We start from the raw sequence: 20,168 nt of genomic DNA, 5'->3' as shown, positions 1-20,168 counted from the left end.
TTTAACTCAAGGAAGATAGAAGCTTGCTTCAAGAGTCCCACCAGACACATGCTTCAAGTCAGCATGCAACTGGGTGGACCAGCTGAGGTTTATTCCTTTGTAACACTGTCAAAGAAGGGGGCTACTTCTATTTGTGTGGTCCCAACTTGTTTTCTAGGTGTCATCTAACAGAAGAATATCCTTGCAAAGACTTATCACAAATCCTGCATCTAAAGTTCTTAATTACTGGGAGAGTAAACCCCACCTATGAAGATATGGTTTGTACCTAAAAAGCATGAAATTCAAAGGTCCCACTCCACCCAGAATTGAGGCTTCCCTTTCCTAGTTCATTGCCTAACACACAACTAACTCCCTTTAGGGTGCCATACCTTAAAGCTAACCCAACTGCAAGACAAGCAGGCTACACAAGGAATAGCTCAGCAAGGAGAACTTCTTCAGATGTAGTAATCAAATCCTCTTTTTAGGTAACAAATACCAATTTTATACCAACGCAGGGATACTGATGACAGAAGCAAAGAGTAAGTCCAACAAATCCAAATACAACCCCACGCTCCCAGCCAGAACAGGTGTCTGTACCTTTGGCTCAAGTATCAGTTCCACCCTTTCATTACTTTCTTCCTCTTCTGAATCAGAGTTGCCTGCTTTGATGTCTAGCTGTTCAAATGCGCTGTCCAGAACTTGCAACCCATAATTCACTGCTTCTTGGATTTTGGGGATCAGATCAGCTTCTTTCTGTTCCCGTGTCTTTTCCTTTAGTGACAGGAAAAACACATTCTCATTGCATTTTACTCAAGACTCAATCTCACTGCAATACACGTGCAAAATTTTAACTTCAAATTAGTACAATGAAATCTTTTTCAACATATGTAAGAGAAAGACTTTCAGAACCTTTTTTTTGCTTGACTTAATTCATCTTTATCACTCCCAGAAACAGAGATATTAGTACCATGCTGGTAGATGTAGATGTAGATGTTTATATCTTATTTGTGCTCCCAGCCCATCACGGGAACATTTACAGTACAATACACCCAGGCTGTAACACATATAAAAAGCTCTCTGAATTTTTATGCTTGGGAATTGCAGTCAGATTCTGCTTCCCCAATTCACTACCTCTGAATCCAGTAAGAAGGTCAAAGGCTCCAGTTCTTCTGTTGAAAAAAACATGCACAGCCATTTGAAAATTGATGCATAAGTCTTGTCTAATGGACACAATATTGATTTTGGGGAGATTATCATACACTGTAGTAGCCTCAAATGTTACTGTCAACTTTATGTCTGACTGATGTACACTATACAACAGAGAGACTTCAAGGAGAAGTGAAACAGTTTGTTTTGTAAGCTGTAAATATCCACAAAATAAATTTGAAAACAAGAAGGTAGACAACAGCTGCAAACATACTGCCAGCACTCAAGGCAGCTTAAATTAACTACCTGCTCTGTTTTGTCTCCAACATCAGCTTTAGGAATAGGTTCTTCCACTTCTTCATCATATACTCTCTAAAAAGTCAAGCAAATTAATTCAAGTAAGAACAACATACTGCTGCATACCACCAACAAAATAAAATACACTGTTAATGTGTAATTAATTACACATTAATTTATTACACATTTAAAAAAAGAAGTCATGGAGGATATCAAGCATCTTCATAGCCTCCTTCATGCACTGAAGTCATCATCCTGAAGTTAGCATCAGGCAGCCTCTCAGCCCAACTGAGGTAATTCAAGACTGCAAATGTCACTGCTCTAGAAGAAGACAAGTTGACCATTTAACACTGTTCACAGATTGACCTGAATATGTTAAAAAAAAGCTATTCTAGAAACCCTTGAAGTTGAACTTAGGTTTACTTATGGGTTATTTTCCTTTTGCTTTCTGTTATTTAGTAGCTTTTCTTCTTTAGATTTTACCCTTCTCCTGTACTTACAGAGAAGGTTCGCATCCTCCCTCAGCCTTCAGTTTGTTCTGATGACCCCTCCCATCCAGCTCTTTTAGCATTTTTTGTAGGATCAGCTACAAGGAGACAGGGGTATAAAAAGTCTCCCTTGAACCTGCAAACCTAAATCCGAATCTCTCAAACACAGGTGCAGTTATCCCCTGGGAAGAGACAGATCTCTCACGCTAACTAAATTGAGAACTACAAATGAGGACCTATTTCTGTGCACTTAAATTTGGAAACAAACAGCTTCAAGCACCCAAGATTTAAGACGTTTGGTACAAACTATTCTCAGCAGAATCATTATGCTGAACAGCAAAGGTAGGCCAGAAAAGACACTGCAGCTCCGAAAAAAAAAAACAAAACAAAACAACAAACCACCACCACCACAAAAACCCACATCAGAAATCAAGATTTCCATTGTCTCATCCTCTGTCAGCATCTTTCCAATAACAGCATCATGGCTTCAGTCAGATGAGATGCGTGGCCTGAGAGCAATGCTGATATAAACAAAACACTCAATAAAACTCACAGTGCTAAAAAACCCTACACAAATCTGAAAGACTATTAAAGCTCTACATCTTAATTATACACGTACTCCTAGTGATACAATGTTGTAAGAGGCTTTCAAGTCTAGCTTTTACCTTTCTAAAATAGCAATATTCATAAAGTGGGAACATTAACCTACAAATATGCTCATTATGACCAAACGTAACAGACAACTGCCTGCAGTCCAACACCTTTAATACCAACTGCTTTTAGTGTAAAATAACACCACTGGGCAAATTTACAGCATCATATAACATTCTTCATATTTAGACAGCCAAGTGCTGCGAAATGCTACATCCATGCTACCTGTAAAGATATACCAAGACATCTCAGAGATCCCAACTCATTCACAGTCCTAAAAATGAAACTCTGATCTCCATGTCACATGGAACAAGGAAGGAAGGTAACTCAGAAGAGGCAAAAGGGAATCTGCCATTATTGGACAGTGAAGGAATGAGGAGATTCTTGAAGGAATTAGGAGATTCTTTAACACAAAATGATTAAAAGCCACTTCATTCCTAAATTAACATCAGACTTGCCAAAAAGTCAAATCACTTCTCTAGTGATCACTCACAGTAAAGGGCAACACCAATGTTTAAAGTACAAGCTTGATGGCGCACAAGAACATACTCACGTTCTCTATGAACTGTGTGTTGGACAACATAAGAAAGTCATTGAAGACATTATGAAGGCGACAGTCCGTGGCTTTTGTTTCACTAATCAATCCATCTACTTGCTTTTTGATTTCATGAGTCCTGGAAATGGTTTGCTGTGAGAACTCTTGCAGAAAATGCAGAAGCTGTTTACAACAGAGGGAAGCAATGGTGAGCATCCAACTGCTTTTTCTTTCGGCACCATTCACGACACAGGCAGATCTGACCATACACTTCAACCGAGCATCAAAATAAACACAATGTAGCCTAAAGCACCCCCACGTACACACAGGACCAACCCTCATCCTACTCCGTTTCCTTTTCATTTTGCATTTTCTTTGGTGCCAACTCCTCGTCTTATTTTAGTTTTCTCGGAGGGTTAAACCAACCGGGGACTCTGCCGACCGCCGGGCCCTGACCGGAGCTGCCCTCCCCGCGTTCCGCCCGGCGGGGCCCCGAGGGCCGCTACCACAGCGCTGTTCCCGAGGCGGCAGCCGCTGCTCTGGCCAGCGGGCGGCAGCACCGCCCCGCACACAGCCCCCCGCCCCAGGGGAGCCCCCCCCGACCCCGCCGGTCCCAGGCTCAGGCCCGGCGCCGGCCGCACCGCTCACCCCGGCGTCCGAGGCCAAGGACCAGCTCTGGCTGCCCTTACGGATCTCCTCCAGCGACCAGGGCCGCTCCCACACCGGTGCCGGCTCCGCCGCGTCCCGCGGGGCCCCGTTCATCTGCGGAATGAAGGTCAGTCAGCCGAGAAGCCGGTAATCGCAGACCGTACCGGGCCCGGGCCCTCCCGCCCCGCCGCTCACCGTAACCGCAGGCCGCGCTGCTCCCCCCGCGCCCGCCGGCGCCATCCGCCGCGCCGCCCGCCCGGCAGTCAGCTGAGCGTCGTCACGTGACCCGCGCCGCGCGGCGCACGCACGGGCAGGGCGGCAGGGGGCGCGGCGGTGCTATGGCGCGCGGCTGAGCTGTTGCCCCCACCTCTGCCTGAGGCGGAGCGCAGCCCCCGTCCGCCGCCGCCGCCCCGGGTGAAGGGAGAGGGAGCACGACGTCTCCTGCACGGGGTTGCGGCAGCCGAGGGCCAACCCCCTGCTGGGGACAGCCCATCCCGGCAGAGCGAGATGAGCGGAGGCTGTGTGACAGAACTCAGAGGGTTGTGATCAGCGGCACAGAGTCTAGTTGGAGGCCTGTAACCAGTGGTGTCCCCCAGGGGTCAATACTTGGTCCCATCTTGTTTAATATATTCATTAATGACCTGGATGAGGGGACAGAGTGTATCCTCAGCACGTTCGCTGATGATACCAAACTGGGTGGGGTGGCTGACACCCCAGAGGGCCGTGCTGCCATCCAGCGTGACCTGGACAGGCTGGAGAGCTGGGCAGAGAAGAACCTAATGAGGTTCAACAAAAGCAAGTGCAAGGTCCTGCACCTGGGGAGGAAGAATGCTAGGCACCAGTATAGGTTAGGGGCGGACCTGCTGGGAAGTAGTTCTGAGGAGAAGGATCCGGGGGTCCTGGTAGATAGTAAATTATCCATGGCCCAACAATGTGCCCTTGTCGCCAAAAAGGCCAATGGAATCCTGGGCTGCATAGGGAAGAGTGTGGCCAGTAGGTCGAGGGAGGTCATTCTCCCCCTCTACTCTGCACTGGTGAGGCCACAACTGTCCAGTTTTGGGCTCCCCAGTTCAAGAGGGACAGGGAACTGCTGGAGTGAGTCCAGCGAAGGGCAACTAAGATGATTAAGGGCTTGGAGCATCTCCCTTATGAGGAAAGGCTGAGAGAGCTGGGACTCTTTAGCCTGGAGAAGAGAAGGTTGAGGGGAGACCTTATTATGGCGTACAAGTATCTAAAGGGTGGGTTGAAGGAGGATGGAGCCAGGCTCTTTTCAATGGTTCCCAGTGACAGGATGAGGGGTAATGGGCACAAGTTAGTACACAGGAAGTTCCGTTCAAATACACGGAAAAACTTCTTTACGGTGAGGGTGCCAGAGCACTGGCACAGGCTGCCCAGGGAGGTTGTGGAGTCCCCTTCTCTGGAGATTTTCAAGCCCCGCTTGGATGCAGTCCTGAGCAATGTGCTCCAGGCAATCCTGCTTTAGCAGGGGAGTTGGACTAGATTATCTCTAGAGGTCCCTTCCAACTCTGAAACTCCATGATTCCGTGACTCGCCCAGGCACTTACTCGGTCGTAAATCAGCCATGGTAGCCCCGACAGGGTGGTTGGGCTAAGAAGGCTGGGCCCGCTCCCAGCTGGGTGAGGGGGATGCTCACACCATCCTTCCTGCGGGTTGCGAGGAACGTGTCTCCCAGGCGAGGGGAATGAAGAAGCAGGTGCGAGATGGCTTCAACTGCCGCAGCGGCCTCAAGGGCCTGGCACCCTTGGCCGAGAGAGCGTTGGTGACTTGTAATGGAGATGGGCGCAGAAGGGCCGTGCTCTGCGCCGGGAGCAAGGGTGAGGGTGGTGGGGGTTGTGGGTCACGGCAACACGCCTGCATCACAGCAGCATTCCCTGCTGGAGCGCTGAGATGGGGTATGCCAGTGCCCTGTTATACAAGGAGAGAGGGGCCCCTTCCTCCTATTTTTCTTACAAAAGTAAAGGCCAGACTTACCTTATAGGTCAGGTAAAATGTCCTTTGATTTTAAACTGGATTAGTCTTAATAAACCCACACCAGAATTCCAGACTTGCTAGAAGAAAACACTATATACATTAACATAAATAAATATACTGTGCAAATTGCCCAACTGGGATTCACAGCCAACTATCCCTGGGCCTTTACAGGTCAAACACCCACTCTTAACTTCCCACTTTCTCACTAAGTCATTTTTTCCAATGGATTAAAAAACCTTGTCATACCGCTCTATTTCATATTTTCTTCATTACAAGTGAATTAACCAGAAAGGAAACAATAATAAAATCATCTGTTCTTCCAGCTGGTAACAAAATAACTAATTGAAAACGGTCAATTTAGATCAGCCCTTGATATTTGCACATGGAGTTTGTTTATTTATTGCACTTCACTACACTGATAACACAGAAAACCTCGTGAGGAACCAGGGCACTGGGCGATTTACTTCTTACTTGGGTTCTCTATAAATTAGAAAAAACACCCAAGGTATCCAAATTCTCATGTATTTATTTTAACGGCTACATCCAACTACTTGAAGGATATTGCTAGATTAGGGCCATATGAACTTCTAAAGGCAAAGTATCATTGTATTCCTTTCAATTCTATTTGTCTGTGATTCAATAACAAGATACTATTACTGAACCGGCTCATACCTTCAACCCTAGTAGAATGTAAAGTGTTTTAATATACTGATAATAAAGCAGAAACTAACAAGGTACGAATAGAAAAATATTAGCCTAGGCTAGTTTCACAACAAAGTCTTGAGCAAGATTGTTAAAAAACACACAGATGGGATTAATCTAAAATTATTCTCCAAGGCTTTCAGTCTTTTACCATAGTTCCTTCCTCCGCAACACTCCAAAAGCCAGAAAAAAATTGCCTTTAGTTACTTTCCATATTCACCAAAATGTGGAATAAAATCCAACAAGTCCTTTGTTCATAATACAAAGTTCTGCTGGCACAGGACTTCGTGCGTTACAAAACGTGAGGTCTGTATGCTCTATGTGCACTGATGCTGAAAAAATGTTGGGTCTTACCATCAGGCAGCTTCAGGTTGGGGAGTCTTGCAGATTGGTTTTCATTAAAAAAGAAAGAAAGAAAAAAAAAAAGACAGCAACATGGAACCTGGATGTTCCCCTAGGGGAAATTTTTGTCAGTGGCTGAGCAGAGGGGGTTATGAATGGCACAAAAAAAATCTGCTTTCTAGAAGTGCCAACCTAAACATTATGGTCACAGTCCCAAAAAGCATTTCAGTCCTAAAATTCCTTTTAGAGAGGAATTTAGACAGGTTCCTTTTAAAGGTTAGAGAGAATATGGCAACAATCAAAAATCACTTGCTATTCCCCTCAGAACTTTCCAAATGAAAATGTGTTATAAAGGTATCAAAAATCACATATGTCATCAGGGACTGATTTGCATATTAAGGAACACAACATGTAGGACTGCATACAACTGAGCTCTGATATCCATGCTCACAGGCGTGCCTTAGCTCTGTGCCATCGCTTCCCACTTGTATGTGGCCATGAGATCTGTGTCTGTGCAGCTCAGATTCCCTAGGACCTTCCAGAGCAGGCCAGAGTACTTCTGGAATCATTTTGGAGGACAAGTTCTTTCCCTCATGGCCACAGGACAGAAGTTACAGCAGACTGGTGTTCCTTGCAATTCTGCCAGTCCCATGCAACTTCTCAGCCTTGTGCATTTGCAGTAGCATGAAATGAGCCAGAGGTCTTTTGGTGGGGTTCTTAAAGGCTGCAGTGAAAGTGTTTATGGTGGGGTCAGGCAGTCAGGTTACTGGAAGACCCCTATGTATTGCAGAGGGGGGCCATCGTACAGGACACAAAGGGTTTGAAGAAAACGTACACAAGACAATGAGGGTGGTGAAACACTGGCACAGGTTGCCCAGAGAGGTGGTAGATGCCCCATCCCTGGAAACATTCAAGGTCAGGTTGAATGGGGCTCTGAGCAACCTGATCTGGTTGAAGATGTCATGTTTAGAAGTGGTGGTGTTTTTATCAGGGTAGGTTAACGGTTGGACTTGATGATCTTAAAGGTCCCTTCCAACCTCACTAATTCTATGATTCTATGATTCTATTCTATGATTATATGTCCCTGCTCATGGCAGGGGGGGTTGGGACTAGATGACCATTAAAGGTCTCTTCCAACCCAGACTATTCTATGATTCTATTCTATGATTCAAGATAGACTTGAAAAACATAGCGCATACTGCAGTTGCTGCTCTCTTCTGCCCTCCAGTTTCTGGAGAAGAACTAGCACAGCATAATGGGATGCTTACAGTTATGCAGACATGGAGCAAAAGGAAACAAATCTTTGTGGATCTCTTCATGGTCCTACTTCAGTCCATTTTCTGCAGTGTTGCTCCATGGTGGAAAAAGCCACTGCCCATCCTGAAATTGCTTGTTAGCCCTAGTCTAAAAATTTACTACCCCAGCCTGCTGCCAGGCTATAAATCCCCTGGTTAGTTCTGATAAGCCAACACTTAAAACTGGAGGCAATAATGATGGAAGTTTGTTGCTCTAGTGAGAAAATGCCTACAGACCGACTTAGCATTGGGGGATGTGCCTGAAATTACAGCTGACTCTGGGATTTCCCAAATGAGTTCGGGATACAGTCATAAGTACGTGTCTGTAGTTTGCCTCTTCAATGTAGTAATGAAATTAGCAGAGTTTGGACTCAGCAGTGGGGGCTGATCCTGGCACACTTAGGGATTCTGTGCTATAGCAATCTGGTTGGCTTTTTCCTGGCTTAGATCCCTAAACCTCCTCTCTGTGAAACCAAGGCATGGAATGGGGAGAAAAAGTGGTGGGAAGGGTACTAGAAACAGTTGGACTTATGCAGAACAAGAAGCACACTAGGACTCCTTAATCCACATGTTTAAGCATAGGTTGTGTTAGCCTCAAAGCTTGTTTGTTATGTCCACAAAGAAACATTTGTGAACATCAGCAAAAGAAGCAAAGCAAAGGAGGAAGTCCAGTATTTACACTCCCACACAAGCTGACACCTATTACTTCCCGTGGAACCCACAATAATTTCCACAGGCCCATAGGACTGCACAGAACTTTTAGCAGCCGCAGAACAGCTGTAGAAGACTAAAGGCAAGTTGATACAACCTTGAAAGTAATTTGGAGGCCAGTATTGTGCACTTGTGATATGTGATCAGCGCTTACTGTCTCTTCACAACTTCTGCAGAGCTGACAACACACATTTTCATTTGGAGTGGATCCTGACTATTCTCAAACCAAGCAGTAGATTGTTTTGTCCAGAAAATACCCCTGTAAACAGCATGGTCAGCTTTAAGGAGGTATCATGTATGTTGTACCCATTCACTGCCAGGCCATATGCAACTCTGTTAAAGACAGAATGATTTCTAACACATATACACAGATTATGAAATAACAAGAACAGACTTTAATAACAAGACTTTATTCATACAGGATTATTAGGGGGATCTGATTGTTTCTCTTTTACTTATTTTTTAAAACCCTTTGTGAGAAGTGGCCACTAAATTGCCATTAGCGTTTGTCTGTGAAGAAATTACAGTTTACAGTGGGCAAAGACTTAGTGTCTTCACATGACATTCAATATAAATTTAAATATAATTCTCTCTTCTTGGTAATCTGGGTAATGGTATGCTATATAGCTAGCCGGGGTATTTTGGGTTTTGGTGGTTTTTTTTGTTTGTTTGGTTTGGTTTTTTTCCTGTGAAAAAAACCTTTGGCAGAAGTACTGCTTTCTGTTGCCTTACCCTGGAAGTGCTAACAAAAGCTTAAGCAGACACGGCACATGGTTAAACTCACAAATATTTACAAGGTAAAAAATGAAAGAGAGTACCACAGCCAGCTTTCCCAATAGCTAACAGAAAGTAAATACGTTTTTATAACTAGAACAGGATGCAAACAAAAGGAAAAGTCAAGTTACAATTAAAAGATAAGCTTCAGTATCACACAAGAAAGAACCCAAACAGAGTTTGTGCATTGTTCTTCATTTTTCCTGCCACTCCTCATTCTCATGCACAGGTTATGTTGTATGGCTTGATACAGATACAGAGACACGTGGTCATCCAAGCCCTGCAATTACCAGAACTTCCCAGCCTCCAAGAGACAGTCCCAGCACCTGCGTTATTTGCAGACTGCAAAAGGACTTGAGGGTGACCAGTGAAGTTGGGGCTTGAAGATGCCTCGGTGTCTGGCGCAGTGTAGAAAGGAGTGTCTGTAGCTAGAAATAAGTACACGTGGGCGGTCACTGGACCAGCACAGGAGCCTGAAGCCCCCAGATGTACTTACCCTCCTGCTTGGGATTCATTGCTGGTTAATGCAATGACAGGACACACCACTTGCCTACCAGTGTATTTATTCGATTGAGTGAATTAAAAATCAGCTTTCCTTTGAAATAATTAATTATAACCTACGTGTCAGAAATAAGCAGACTATGAGTACCCATATCACCTGAAACACCTTGCTGCCATGTACTGAATCAAATTACTTACTGCAAGAAGTTGTTGTGCAAGCAGTACAAAAATAGCCAAGCTGATAAACTTAGTTTGGGTAACTAGAAATCCTAAAGGAGGAAAAAAAAAAATCCAGAGTAGAACTGCTAATCCTCTAAAGGAACCTGGACTTGGACACACATTACTCTGTTAGCTCATGGTTTCCCCCACATGGGTTTGATCCTTCTTTGATCCCAAAAGTTCATCTCTTACGGTAAAATCATGATCTTGGAGGACAGCCGTTACCCTGGAGTTCCCTTGGTGTGGGGTAGGAATGCTTAGTGCGTGAGGAGTGGGGGAAGGTGACTTTTGGGTACTATCTCTGGGTTCTGCGGTCCTCTACAGTCAGGTAATAGGGTCTGAAACTTGAAATCTCTGACACACTTGAGGGAGCCACCCAAAGTCATGCATCAAGTCAGTGTCAGAATGAAGAAATAAAAAAACTCTTGAATCACAGTCTCATGGTTTTCTACTTCAGCCTTTAGCAAAACTTTGAAATATGAAACTCGCGGGACTAGTAAAGTAGTGCTACACTCCCACTTTTGTAAACAGGTAAAGAAATCAAACTTCTTATATCAATTGATATATCATAATTGATAAAGCAACACAGAGCCAGGATGACTGTGAACTTATGTTCCAGGTTAGATCCAGCAAAGCTTTTCACCAAGGGTGTGCTTGAGAACAAGGAGTGGCTCCACTGGAAACAATGGACCCACCCACATGGCTAAAGCTAAGGATGTGTTTAAGTGTTTTACTTGATTCAAGCCCTAAGATCTAATCTGATCCCTGCTATGTGCAGGGATATCTTCCGCTTGACCAGGTTGTTCAAATTCTTGTCCAGCCTGGCCTTGAACCCCTCCAGGGATCCACAACTTCTCTGAACAACCTGTTCCAGTGTCTCACCACCATGACAGTAAAGAATTTCTTGCTAATATTTAATCTAAATCTAACCGCTTTCAGCTTAAAACTGTTACCCCTCATCCTATCACTACTCGCCCTGATAAAGAGTCCCTCCCCATCTTTCCTGTAGGTCCCCTTTAAGTACTAAAAGGCTTCTGTAAGGTCTGCTATAAGGCCTTCTCTTCTCCAGGCTGAACAACCCCAACTCTCTCAGCCTGTCTTCACAGGGGAGGTGTTCCGGCCCTCCCTTGGACCTGCTCAAGCAGGTCCATGTCTTTCTTATGCTGGGAGCCCCAGAGCTGAACACAGTACTCCAGGTGGGGTCCTACAAGAGCAGAGTAGAGAAGGAGAATCACCTCCCTTGACCTGCTGGCCATGCTTTTTTTCATGCAGTCCAGGATGCAGTTGGCTTTCTGGGCTGCTAGTGCACATTGCTGGCTCATACTCAGTTTTTCATCCACAAATACCACCAAGTCCTTCTCCACAGGGCTGCTCTCAATCTGCTCATCATCCAGCCTGCATCCATGTTTGAGATGGTGCAGGACCTTACACTTGGCCTTGTTGAACTTCATGAGGTTCACATGGTCTCACCTCTCTAGCCTGTGAAGATCCCTCTGGATGGCACCCCTTCCATCTAGTGTATCAATGACACCACTCAGCTTGGTGTTGTTGAGCCTTGGTGTGGTTGAACATGAACCTTACATTTAAAAAGGAAGGAAAAGTATATTCCTTTTTATGTGAAACTGAAGGCATCAGGATTATACATACTTAGATGAATAGCTGAAGGCAGGTACAAAGGGAATAAAGCTGCAGGGCAGTTCTAGCAGCCTACCAAAGAATTCTTGCTAGGTTCTGTGTATACTTATTCCTGCTCAGAGAATTCATTCCCATAAGAGCAACATTGCCTCTAAAGCTATTAAAAGATCATGACTTTAATTGCTGCTGATGGACTACTGCTGCAGAGTATACATCAATCCTGATACACAGAAGTGGCCTCTCCTGACCACAGTGGCAAATCTAGTTTAGCAGATTATAATATGGTGTTTCTCTCCAAGAACAGTATATTTCTTATACTCCAGAGTTCCTTAACAGTAATGAATTTAAATTAGTTTATTTAAGCCAGTACAAAAACTTTTTGTTGCATATAAAATGAATTTCTCTAACAGTTTATCTTTAGCTGAGATTTAAATTATTTAATTTATTAAGCTGAAATTTAAATTATTACCAAACTCCTACTTAAAATTATTGCTAGGTGTAAATCAAAATAAAGTTTACTATGCTTAAAATAATGGAAGAGCATCTGCTAGATTTTACGTCAATTTAGCTAGATGATTTTTAAATAGCCTGGAAGTGAAACCAGAGGAATGAGTCTTTTCTTTCTCTCTCCAGCTCTAAAATCACACCCAACAAACATCCTGGTAACAATAGATTACCCTGAGCTGCAAATCGCCAGTGGGTCATGAAGCAGGATTGTGGGGACAGGACAAGGGTAAATGGCATCACCTTCCTTTCCATCACCCCAAATCAACCTGCCTTTTAGAAAGTCCTAGAAAAGTACTTCTAAACACTACAAAAATAATACCATAATGGCTGAACAGGATAACCTTCTCCGAGATTTCTCCATATGTCAACAGTTCAGAGAAAACTCTTCCTGAGTAGCTGAAAGAGACCAGACATGTTCAGCAGCATTTGACTGGGAAACTGGGAAAGGTCTAAGTATGAAATTCTTAGCAACTGTCCTACCAACAAAGCCTTAAAAATGTTTCCAGTTTTGTATTAATCTTGCATTCAGGAAAGACAGACTGACAACGCTGTGTGTTTTTATAACCCAGCTATCAACTTCATAGGAATATTGAAAATGATCAGGAATGGTTGAGCTGATCACAAGGATGATAGACTTTTCATGGGAGAGGTTGTCAGGCGGTTTTGTCTGTCTCTGTGCTATATGACAGCTGGTGAAACATTAATTAGTGCAGTGCTATGGAAACAATCGTTCCTGAAAAAAAGTGTATTAAAAAAGCAACTCACTGGAGATGTAGCCAGAGCTAAGGCTTTAGGAAGACACTAAGTTATTTTAAAGCAAGATCTGCATATCCGGAGGCAGGGGGTTCAAAGGTGCTCAGAGGAGAGTCAGCCTACCAGCAGACAACCAGCAGCACAGCTGGCAGGGCTCCGGCGTCTTGATCAAGCACTCACTGGCAGAAGAATAAGGTGTTCCACCTAGCAAGTGCTTTGAAAGCAAAACCAGTCTTGCTTTGAGCTCTCTGTGGAAAACCACAAAAGGACTGGCATAAAATTTCTTGTCAAGCCCAGGGTGACCTGAGGATAGCAAAGCCTGGACATGGTAGGTGAAGGAAAGGGAATGCTGTAAAACTGGTGCAAGCAGGTTGGTGCGCATCCTCTATAGTTTCTCTACACTTGTATGAAACCCTTACATCAAGTGATCTGGGAGAAAACATAAAATTGTTGCTGATAGAGTTTGTAAACAATGCTTAATGTGACAAATGATGACTAAATCTGGTTATCTGGTGCTTACTCAATCCATGCTTTAGGGATTTTTTTTTAATTTTGTAGGAATGGGAATCTTTTTAAACTCTGTAAAATATAAAATCTGTATTAACAACAGTGCCCCTGATAAGAATTTAGGGATGGAAAGCAAATGTTTTGTACCTAGAACAATACGGTACTTAAGACAGCAGATGTGATTCCTGGATGTGTATACAGGAAAGGCCTTATGTTCTTCATAGTATCTGGGGTCATTTCCACAACACTTACAAGCTTTCATTCTACACTCAGATTTGAAACAGGATACCATCAGATTGGAGACTGTTCAGAAATGCGTTATAAAAATGAAAGGAAATCTGTGCTACGCAACTGAAGACCAAAACCACTGTACTCATGAGAGAATTTATAAGCTCACATGACGCTGTGGAAGTACAGACAAGAGGAAGATTTTGATAATAAATTACTATTATCTGGTATACTGGAAGCAAAGGCTAAAAAAGGAAATTTATTGAATTTTCTCAGTGACATAAACATGACTTTCATGAAAAGAGATTTTTAAAACTGTAGTGGTTATATCAGAACAACAACAAAAAGTCAGGTGTATAGTCTGTAAAACTGAATGCTTAGTAACTTTCCATGAATTATGTATTTCTTACTAAAGGACTTCAGCTGCATCATTTCCTCCAAGAAGATCATGAATTATGTCATGTGATGTACTCAAATTCTTTTTTTTTTCTCCTGCTGAATTTTTTGGATTGAATGTGGCCAGCAGGTCAAAGGAGGTGATTCTGCCCCTCTACTCCTCTCTCGTGAGACCCCACCTGGAGCACTGCATCCAGCTCTGGAGCCCCCAACATAAGAAGGACATGGACCTGCTGGAGCGTGTCCAGAGGAGAGCCACGAGGATGATCTGAGGGCTGGAGCACCTCTCCTATGAGGAGAGGCTGAAAGAGTTGGGGCTGTTCAGCCTGGAGAAGAGAAGGCTCCGGGGAGATCTTATTGCGGCCTTCCAGTACCTAAAGGGGGCCTACAGGAGAGCCGGGGAAGGACTTTTTCCTAGGGCATGTAGCGATAGGACGAGGGGGAATGGCTTTAAACTGGAAGAGGGCAGGTTCAGATTGAACATTAGGAAGAAGTTTTTCACTTTGAGGGTGGTGAGGCACTGGAACAGGTTGCCCAGAGCGGTCGTTGAGGCCCCATCCCTGAGGGTGTTCAAGGCCAGGCTGGACATTGCCTTGGGCAACCTGGTCTAGTGGGAGGTGTCCCTGCCTATGGCGGGGGGGTTGGAACTCGATGATCTTCAAGGTCCTTTCCAACCTAAACCATCCTATGATTCTATGAATACACTGAAAACCTGAAGTACTTATTATTAGTACTCAAAAATACATGGTGTTTCTATGACAACTTTTGACATAGAAATACATAGCGTTCCTATGACAGAGTGACAACTTTTCTTGCCACCATTCCAAAGTATTTACGATTCTGTGCTTAATTTACTTTAAAAAAAAAAAAAAGCCCAAAATTATTTAGCTTGTAGCACAGCCAAATTTTATTTGATTTATTTGTCCAAAGTTTCTAAATGTAATCTTAAAATCATATGCCAAATTTCCTGTAGCTGGTGATAAATCTCCCACAGGAACGAGTTTCAAATTGCTTGCCATCGTCTGTAACAAAGTATTTCTTTTTAAAACATAGGTAGGGCCACAATCTGTTATTTCGTTCTAAAAGGAGGTTGCAGGAGCTAGAGTATTTGGTTAGCACGCTGAAATTTATCACTGCTTGTGAAAGTATTTTGCACATATAAAAATGATCATATACTCTATCACAGTTATTTGGGTGAAAGCCTGAACAGTCCCACAGGAGCAAGAGCAGGCTTTTGATTTGAGAGGAAATCCTTATTTTAGTTGAGGAGAAAGAGAAATGTTGTAATGTGATCCAGCTTTGACTAAGATCTGAATGTTAAGAGGTTTCAATACTGGTAATGACCAAGTACCTTCAGTTATCTTACAGTGCACACCACAGCATTAAACATGAATATGCAAAGATCTAGCAAAAGCTCCCTAAGCTATTAATACTTAGTTTCCTACTCTAAGCATATTCCAGCCCACCGATAGCAGAAATGGTCAGCACGCATTCCTCCCACAGCTAAAAATCACTAACCGTACAGTACTGCCTACAGCTTAGCTATCAATACTTGCATTTCATCAGAAAGGCACTTCTTCTAATCATAATGCTTCCAAGGAATACAAAGTTCCAGGTTCAACCTTTTACTCAGGTCAGTGCTCTACAGAATCAAACATTTTCTCATTGCCAGCTGGCGAAATTTCAGTGATTTCTTCAGAAATTTCAACATAACTGCATTTGAGTTGAGTAAGCGTTTTTTTTTCCCCCTAGACTTGAATTGCTCAACATAAATGCACCATAAAATATTTGCTCTCAGATTCCAGATAAAGCACTTGCAGAGTTCTTCTGGAGGTTTGGAGCTCTTTGGAAGCCAAACATTCCACAATGGTAAGTGAAAGGTTTAGAAGTTTTTTACTGAGGCTACAGATATAGCTGTTTGCTTTAAAACTGTGAAAGAAGGGTATTTAAGAGAATCACGTAGTTACACATTTTTAAACATGGATATAGTCTATAAAAAAACTGTAAGAGGCAAAGAAAGTAAGACACCTTTGTGAAAATTGCTGTGAATTTTGTTCTTTGTTTTGTAATTCTTTGCAAGAAACTGTACACATATATCTCTTGGTCTTTTGATTGCTGTTATTCTTTTCTCAGAAATGTTTGTGTAAATATGCAGAATTTTGTAAACATTAAGGACCATACTTTTAAAACCTATAGATGTGAAATATAGTTTAAAATATAGTCCCTTTATATTGAAAAGTGTAATGAACAGTGTTTTTGTCTGCATTTCTCTTTTGATCTATCAAGTTGTGTCCTGTTTCAGCTCTGCAAGCCTCCAAATGTTTTTGCAGAATCTGAATCAACAGTTAGGTAATGCTAAATAGACACACAAAGCCCTGTGGCCCAACTTTCCTTTAATTTATGCTCACATAATTCCCAAAGGTACAGACATCAACTATTACCTTTGATGAGAATAACAGGAATGGCATGAGTTTTACATAAGAGGCAGTAGTTTCTGTAATATATGTAGATTCATAAATAAAGGGAGAAATCATCATCTACTTCTTTCTGTCCCTAAGCTTTCCTGAGGGCTTGTCTATACTCAGACAAGATTTAGTTGAGAAAAAGGATGTGGTATCTCATTCCACCCACTTTCAAAGGCCATTAAATCCGGTTCGAAAGATTCTGTTCAGCAAGATGGCTGGTGGCATCCCCTTTTTAAGAGAGCAAACAGGGAAAAACAATTATTCCTTGCAGTGCCTTGCTCACAGAACAACACAACATCATCCTACAACTTAATGGAAGAGGAGTTGCTTAGACAATTTTCCTTTGGCCCGTGTCATGGTTTAACCCCTGCCAGCAACTAGGACCACACAGCTGCTTGCTCACTCCCCTATCTCCTCCCCTCATAAGGTATGGAGAAGAGAGAGAAAAGGAGGGCGGGGGGGAGAAACAAACAAAACCCCCTCATGGACTGAGATAAAGACTAAGTAATAGAACAGTAATGGAAGAGGAAAAAAATATTGATAAAAATAATAAAAGTAGAAGAATGTACAAAAGTAAGTGATACAACACAAGTTGCTCTCAGCACCCAATCATCCGTTGTCCAGCCTGTCCTGAGCGGTGAGCACAGATTCCTGCCCCCTTGCCAGCCCTCATTTATGTGCTGAGCATGACATCTATGATATGGAATAGTCCTTTGGCCAGTTTTTCCTGTCTATGCTCCCTCTCAGCTTCTATGGGAAGATGAAAAAGTCCTAGGCTAATATAAACATCACTTAGCAACAGCTAAAACAATATGCATTTTCAGCATTATTCTCATACTAAATCCAAAACACAGCAGCTATTAGAAAGAAAATTAACTTTATCCCAGCTGAAACCAGGACAGCCAGGCACCACAGAATAGCACAGTTTAAGAGAGATCTCCACTCCACTGCCAAATTTGGAGAAATTGCTATACCCAAAAGTGAAGCAATGGGATGCTATTCAGACAGTGATGTGGTGGAGAAATAGCTAAATCTGACTCAAAGGCAACAAATAAAGCACTAGTAAGTGTCTGACAAGGCTTTCAAGTGTTTAATACTATTGAAGCTTTCTGTGATTTTGATTGGACCATGGCAGAGAGTGAGGCTGCTGACACATTTATGTTGTATCATTTTGTCTTTTCCCATGTAAAGGAAAAAGTCATCAATGCAGTGGAATATCTGGAGTGCCCTTTTCCAACATTTTCATGTACACATGAGGTTATTTCTAATTTTTGCTTCAGGTTCAATGACTTCATGTTTGAAAATAAAGATAATCAAAGTGGAATTAAATTCATGCCATGGGCTCTGTGTCTCTTTTACAGAAGAGCTTTCTGGCTTTCCTTGTTGCAATGGGCGTCATAGTGACACTGGGTGATGCATACTGCTTTTCTAAACTGAACAAGCCAGGGGAGGCCAACAAAGGTAAGAAGAGGGAAGTTGTTCTCACCTGAGTGTTCTGTGGCAGCTCAGCTCTGTGTGGAGCTGCCAGGAAGGGCTCAAAATACATGGGAGGGGGAGATGTCAGAAAGACATGAATAGGAGGTTCCAGCACCAAAGTTGCCAAAAGTAGGGAAAAACAAAGTCTTCCCCTGGACCTGGTATGGTTGCAGCTATATTATTGCCATTGGTGGTAGGCTGCTATTGCTATTCCAGCACATGGAGCTGATGTAGGAGTTGAGAGTAGTTCTGAATAAAGTCAGGTGCCAGGTGGCAGACCTGGCTGTTTGGTTGCTCACTTTCATCCCAGATCTGTCACACTGAAACTGTCTCTAACAAGTAAAGAAACAAGCTCAGGCTCTCCAAATTGCCTGGGTAATAACCTGGAGAACAAAATGAATTCTACTTTACTATTGCCAAGAAAAGCATTTTCAGAAAACTTGAAATAATTTTTAAACTTTTCAGCCTTTACGTGGAGGCTTAAAGATCATGTTTTGATTTGCTGCTGTCTTATGCAGGCTGTATCCTGGATGGAAAACTATATCCCTTTGGAGAGATTGCGAGGACAGAAAATTGCTTCAGATGCAGCTGCAGCAAAGATGCAATGCGTTGCTGCTCCCTGTAAGTTTGAGCTTCTTGCTAGCATCATTGCCCATAGGAAGACTATAGCTTTCCGTTTGCTGCGGATAAATGAGTTTCTAAGGGCACAAAACAGCCTTTCCTCACCCATATCGCAGTGCTAGGCCAAGCCACGTATAGCTCTTGATCATTTGGATCCTTGGCTGTCTTTACCTTAGTCCACTTTCTGCTGAATGGGAGTCGACACAGGCCCTTCCAGACACATCCAGTTGGTGCTTGCTTTTAATTTTGGGGAACTTGTGAACCCCTCTTACACTGCAGCTAAGTCTTTCCTCAGCAGGAAAAGTGGGGGTAGGAAGGAATTCGTTCCACAAGGGACTTAAGCGAAGCTCCTCTAAAGGGCCTTTGATTACCTGAATCCCTTTCCAGAGGTGCTTTTCTCCAGTAAATATGCTGACCCTAGAGTGACAAGGCTCTGCTCTGAAGTATCTATCTCCAACATCCTCCTTTCCCCTTATCCTACCTTCTCAAAGGGCCAAAATAGCTTGATTACGATCATTGCCTTTGCTCAGGTGACACTCTGTCAGGAAACAGCTACCGCATCCTAAGCAAACTGGCAATAACGAAAAATTAATGGCAAAGAGATGAAACATGCCAAGGCCATGTTTATGTGACCCCGTAAAGTGCTGTGCTAGAAATCCCTATGCTAGTGCTGAGCATACTGGTACACCTACCCAGCGCAGTGCATCATTTGAGGCGCTGGAAGCTGTAGCTGTGTGGCACTCAAGCTAGCTAGGCTGGCCTAAGCCATAGGTTCAGAACTATCTCAGCATTAGTTCAAGCTATAATCACCGCACCACTGGAGTATTGAATCTTTTATTGCTCTCAAACTAACATTTGCTTTCTCTTTGCCAATGACAGCTTTCATACTCCTACTGGTTATGACAAAGAAAACTGCAAAGTTGTTTTCAACAAGAAAAGCTGTGACTATGATGTGGTGCAGAAGAGTGACCCCTCTAAGGAGTGTTTTGTCTACTCTCGTGTGGGCTAACAACCCACCTGCTCCGAACCTCTCTGCACTGTTGAATTCCTCTCCTTCCTACAGATGCTTTGCCGTCACAGAGGAGCTCAAAGACGAGGGAGATCTTGTAAGAGAGAGTACTTCAGCAGCTCAGTATACAAGCTGCATAATCAGATACAATGTCTCATTTCTGTCATTACTTGCATTGGTATCACTGAGCTTATTTGCATAAAATAAATCCAGATGAAATATCCAGAAATGCTTCATAATGATGGTTCACTTTATGTAATAATGTGGGGCAATGTCGCCTTCTTTGAGAAA

The 20,168-nt window shown here is 43.2% G+C and overlaps 2 protein-coding genes across 3 annotated transcripts in view; one reads left to right on the top strand and one right to left on the bottom strand.

The window, feature by feature from the left end:
• The window catches only part of LOC309674684 (WASH complex subunit 2-like), a 36,914-nt gene extending 32,959 nt beyond the window's left edge, over nt 1-3,955 (bottom strand). The window contains exons 1-5 of the mRNA XM_082486779.1: nt 3,940-3,955; nt 3,745-3,858; nt 3,115-3,279; nt 1,432-1,497; nt 577-750 (exon numbers count right to left, since the gene is read on the bottom strand). Coding sequence (XP_082342905.1) covers nt 577-750; nt 1,432-1,497; nt 3,115-3,279; nt 3,745-3,858 — 519 coding nt within the window. The 5' untranslated portion in view covers nt 3,940-3,955. The remainder of the gene's footprint in view (nt 1-576; nt 751-1,431; nt 1,498-3,114; nt 3,280-3,744; nt 3,859-3,939) is intronic.
• Nucleotides 3,956-16,120: 12,165 nt separating this feature from the next.
• LOC309674298 (beta-microseminoprotein) lies at nt 16,121-20,087 on the top strand (the record flags this gene model as incomplete). 2 transcript variants are annotated; one of them, XM_082486315.1, is made up of 4 exons in its annotated part: nt 16,121-16,175; nt 18,133-18,232; nt 18,766-18,868; nt 19,748-20,087. In XM_082486315.1, the coding sequence occupies 4 exons, from the start codon at nt 16,173-16,175 to the stop codon at nt 19,875-19,877; spliced, it is 336 nt and encodes a 111-aa protein (XP_082342441.1). In that variant the 3' UTR covers nt 19,878-20,087. The 2 variants fall into 2 exon arrangements, with proteins under 2 accessions (XP_082342441.1, XP_082342440.1); XM_082486314.1 differs by lacking the exon at nt 16,121-16,175 and having other exon boundaries at nt 18,109-18,232.
• Between the last annotated feature and the right edge of the window lie 81 nt (nt 20,088-20,168).

This window comes from Vanellus vanellus (assembly GCF_965231255.1).
Source record: "Vanellus vanellus genome assembly, chromosome: 7".
Taxonomy (NCBI): Eukaryota; Metazoa; Chordata; class Aves; order Charadriiformes; family Charadriidae; genus Vanellus; species Vanellus vanellus.
Note: the sequence above shows the minus strand (reverse complement) of the source record. Positions and strands in the feature narration are given on the sequence as shown.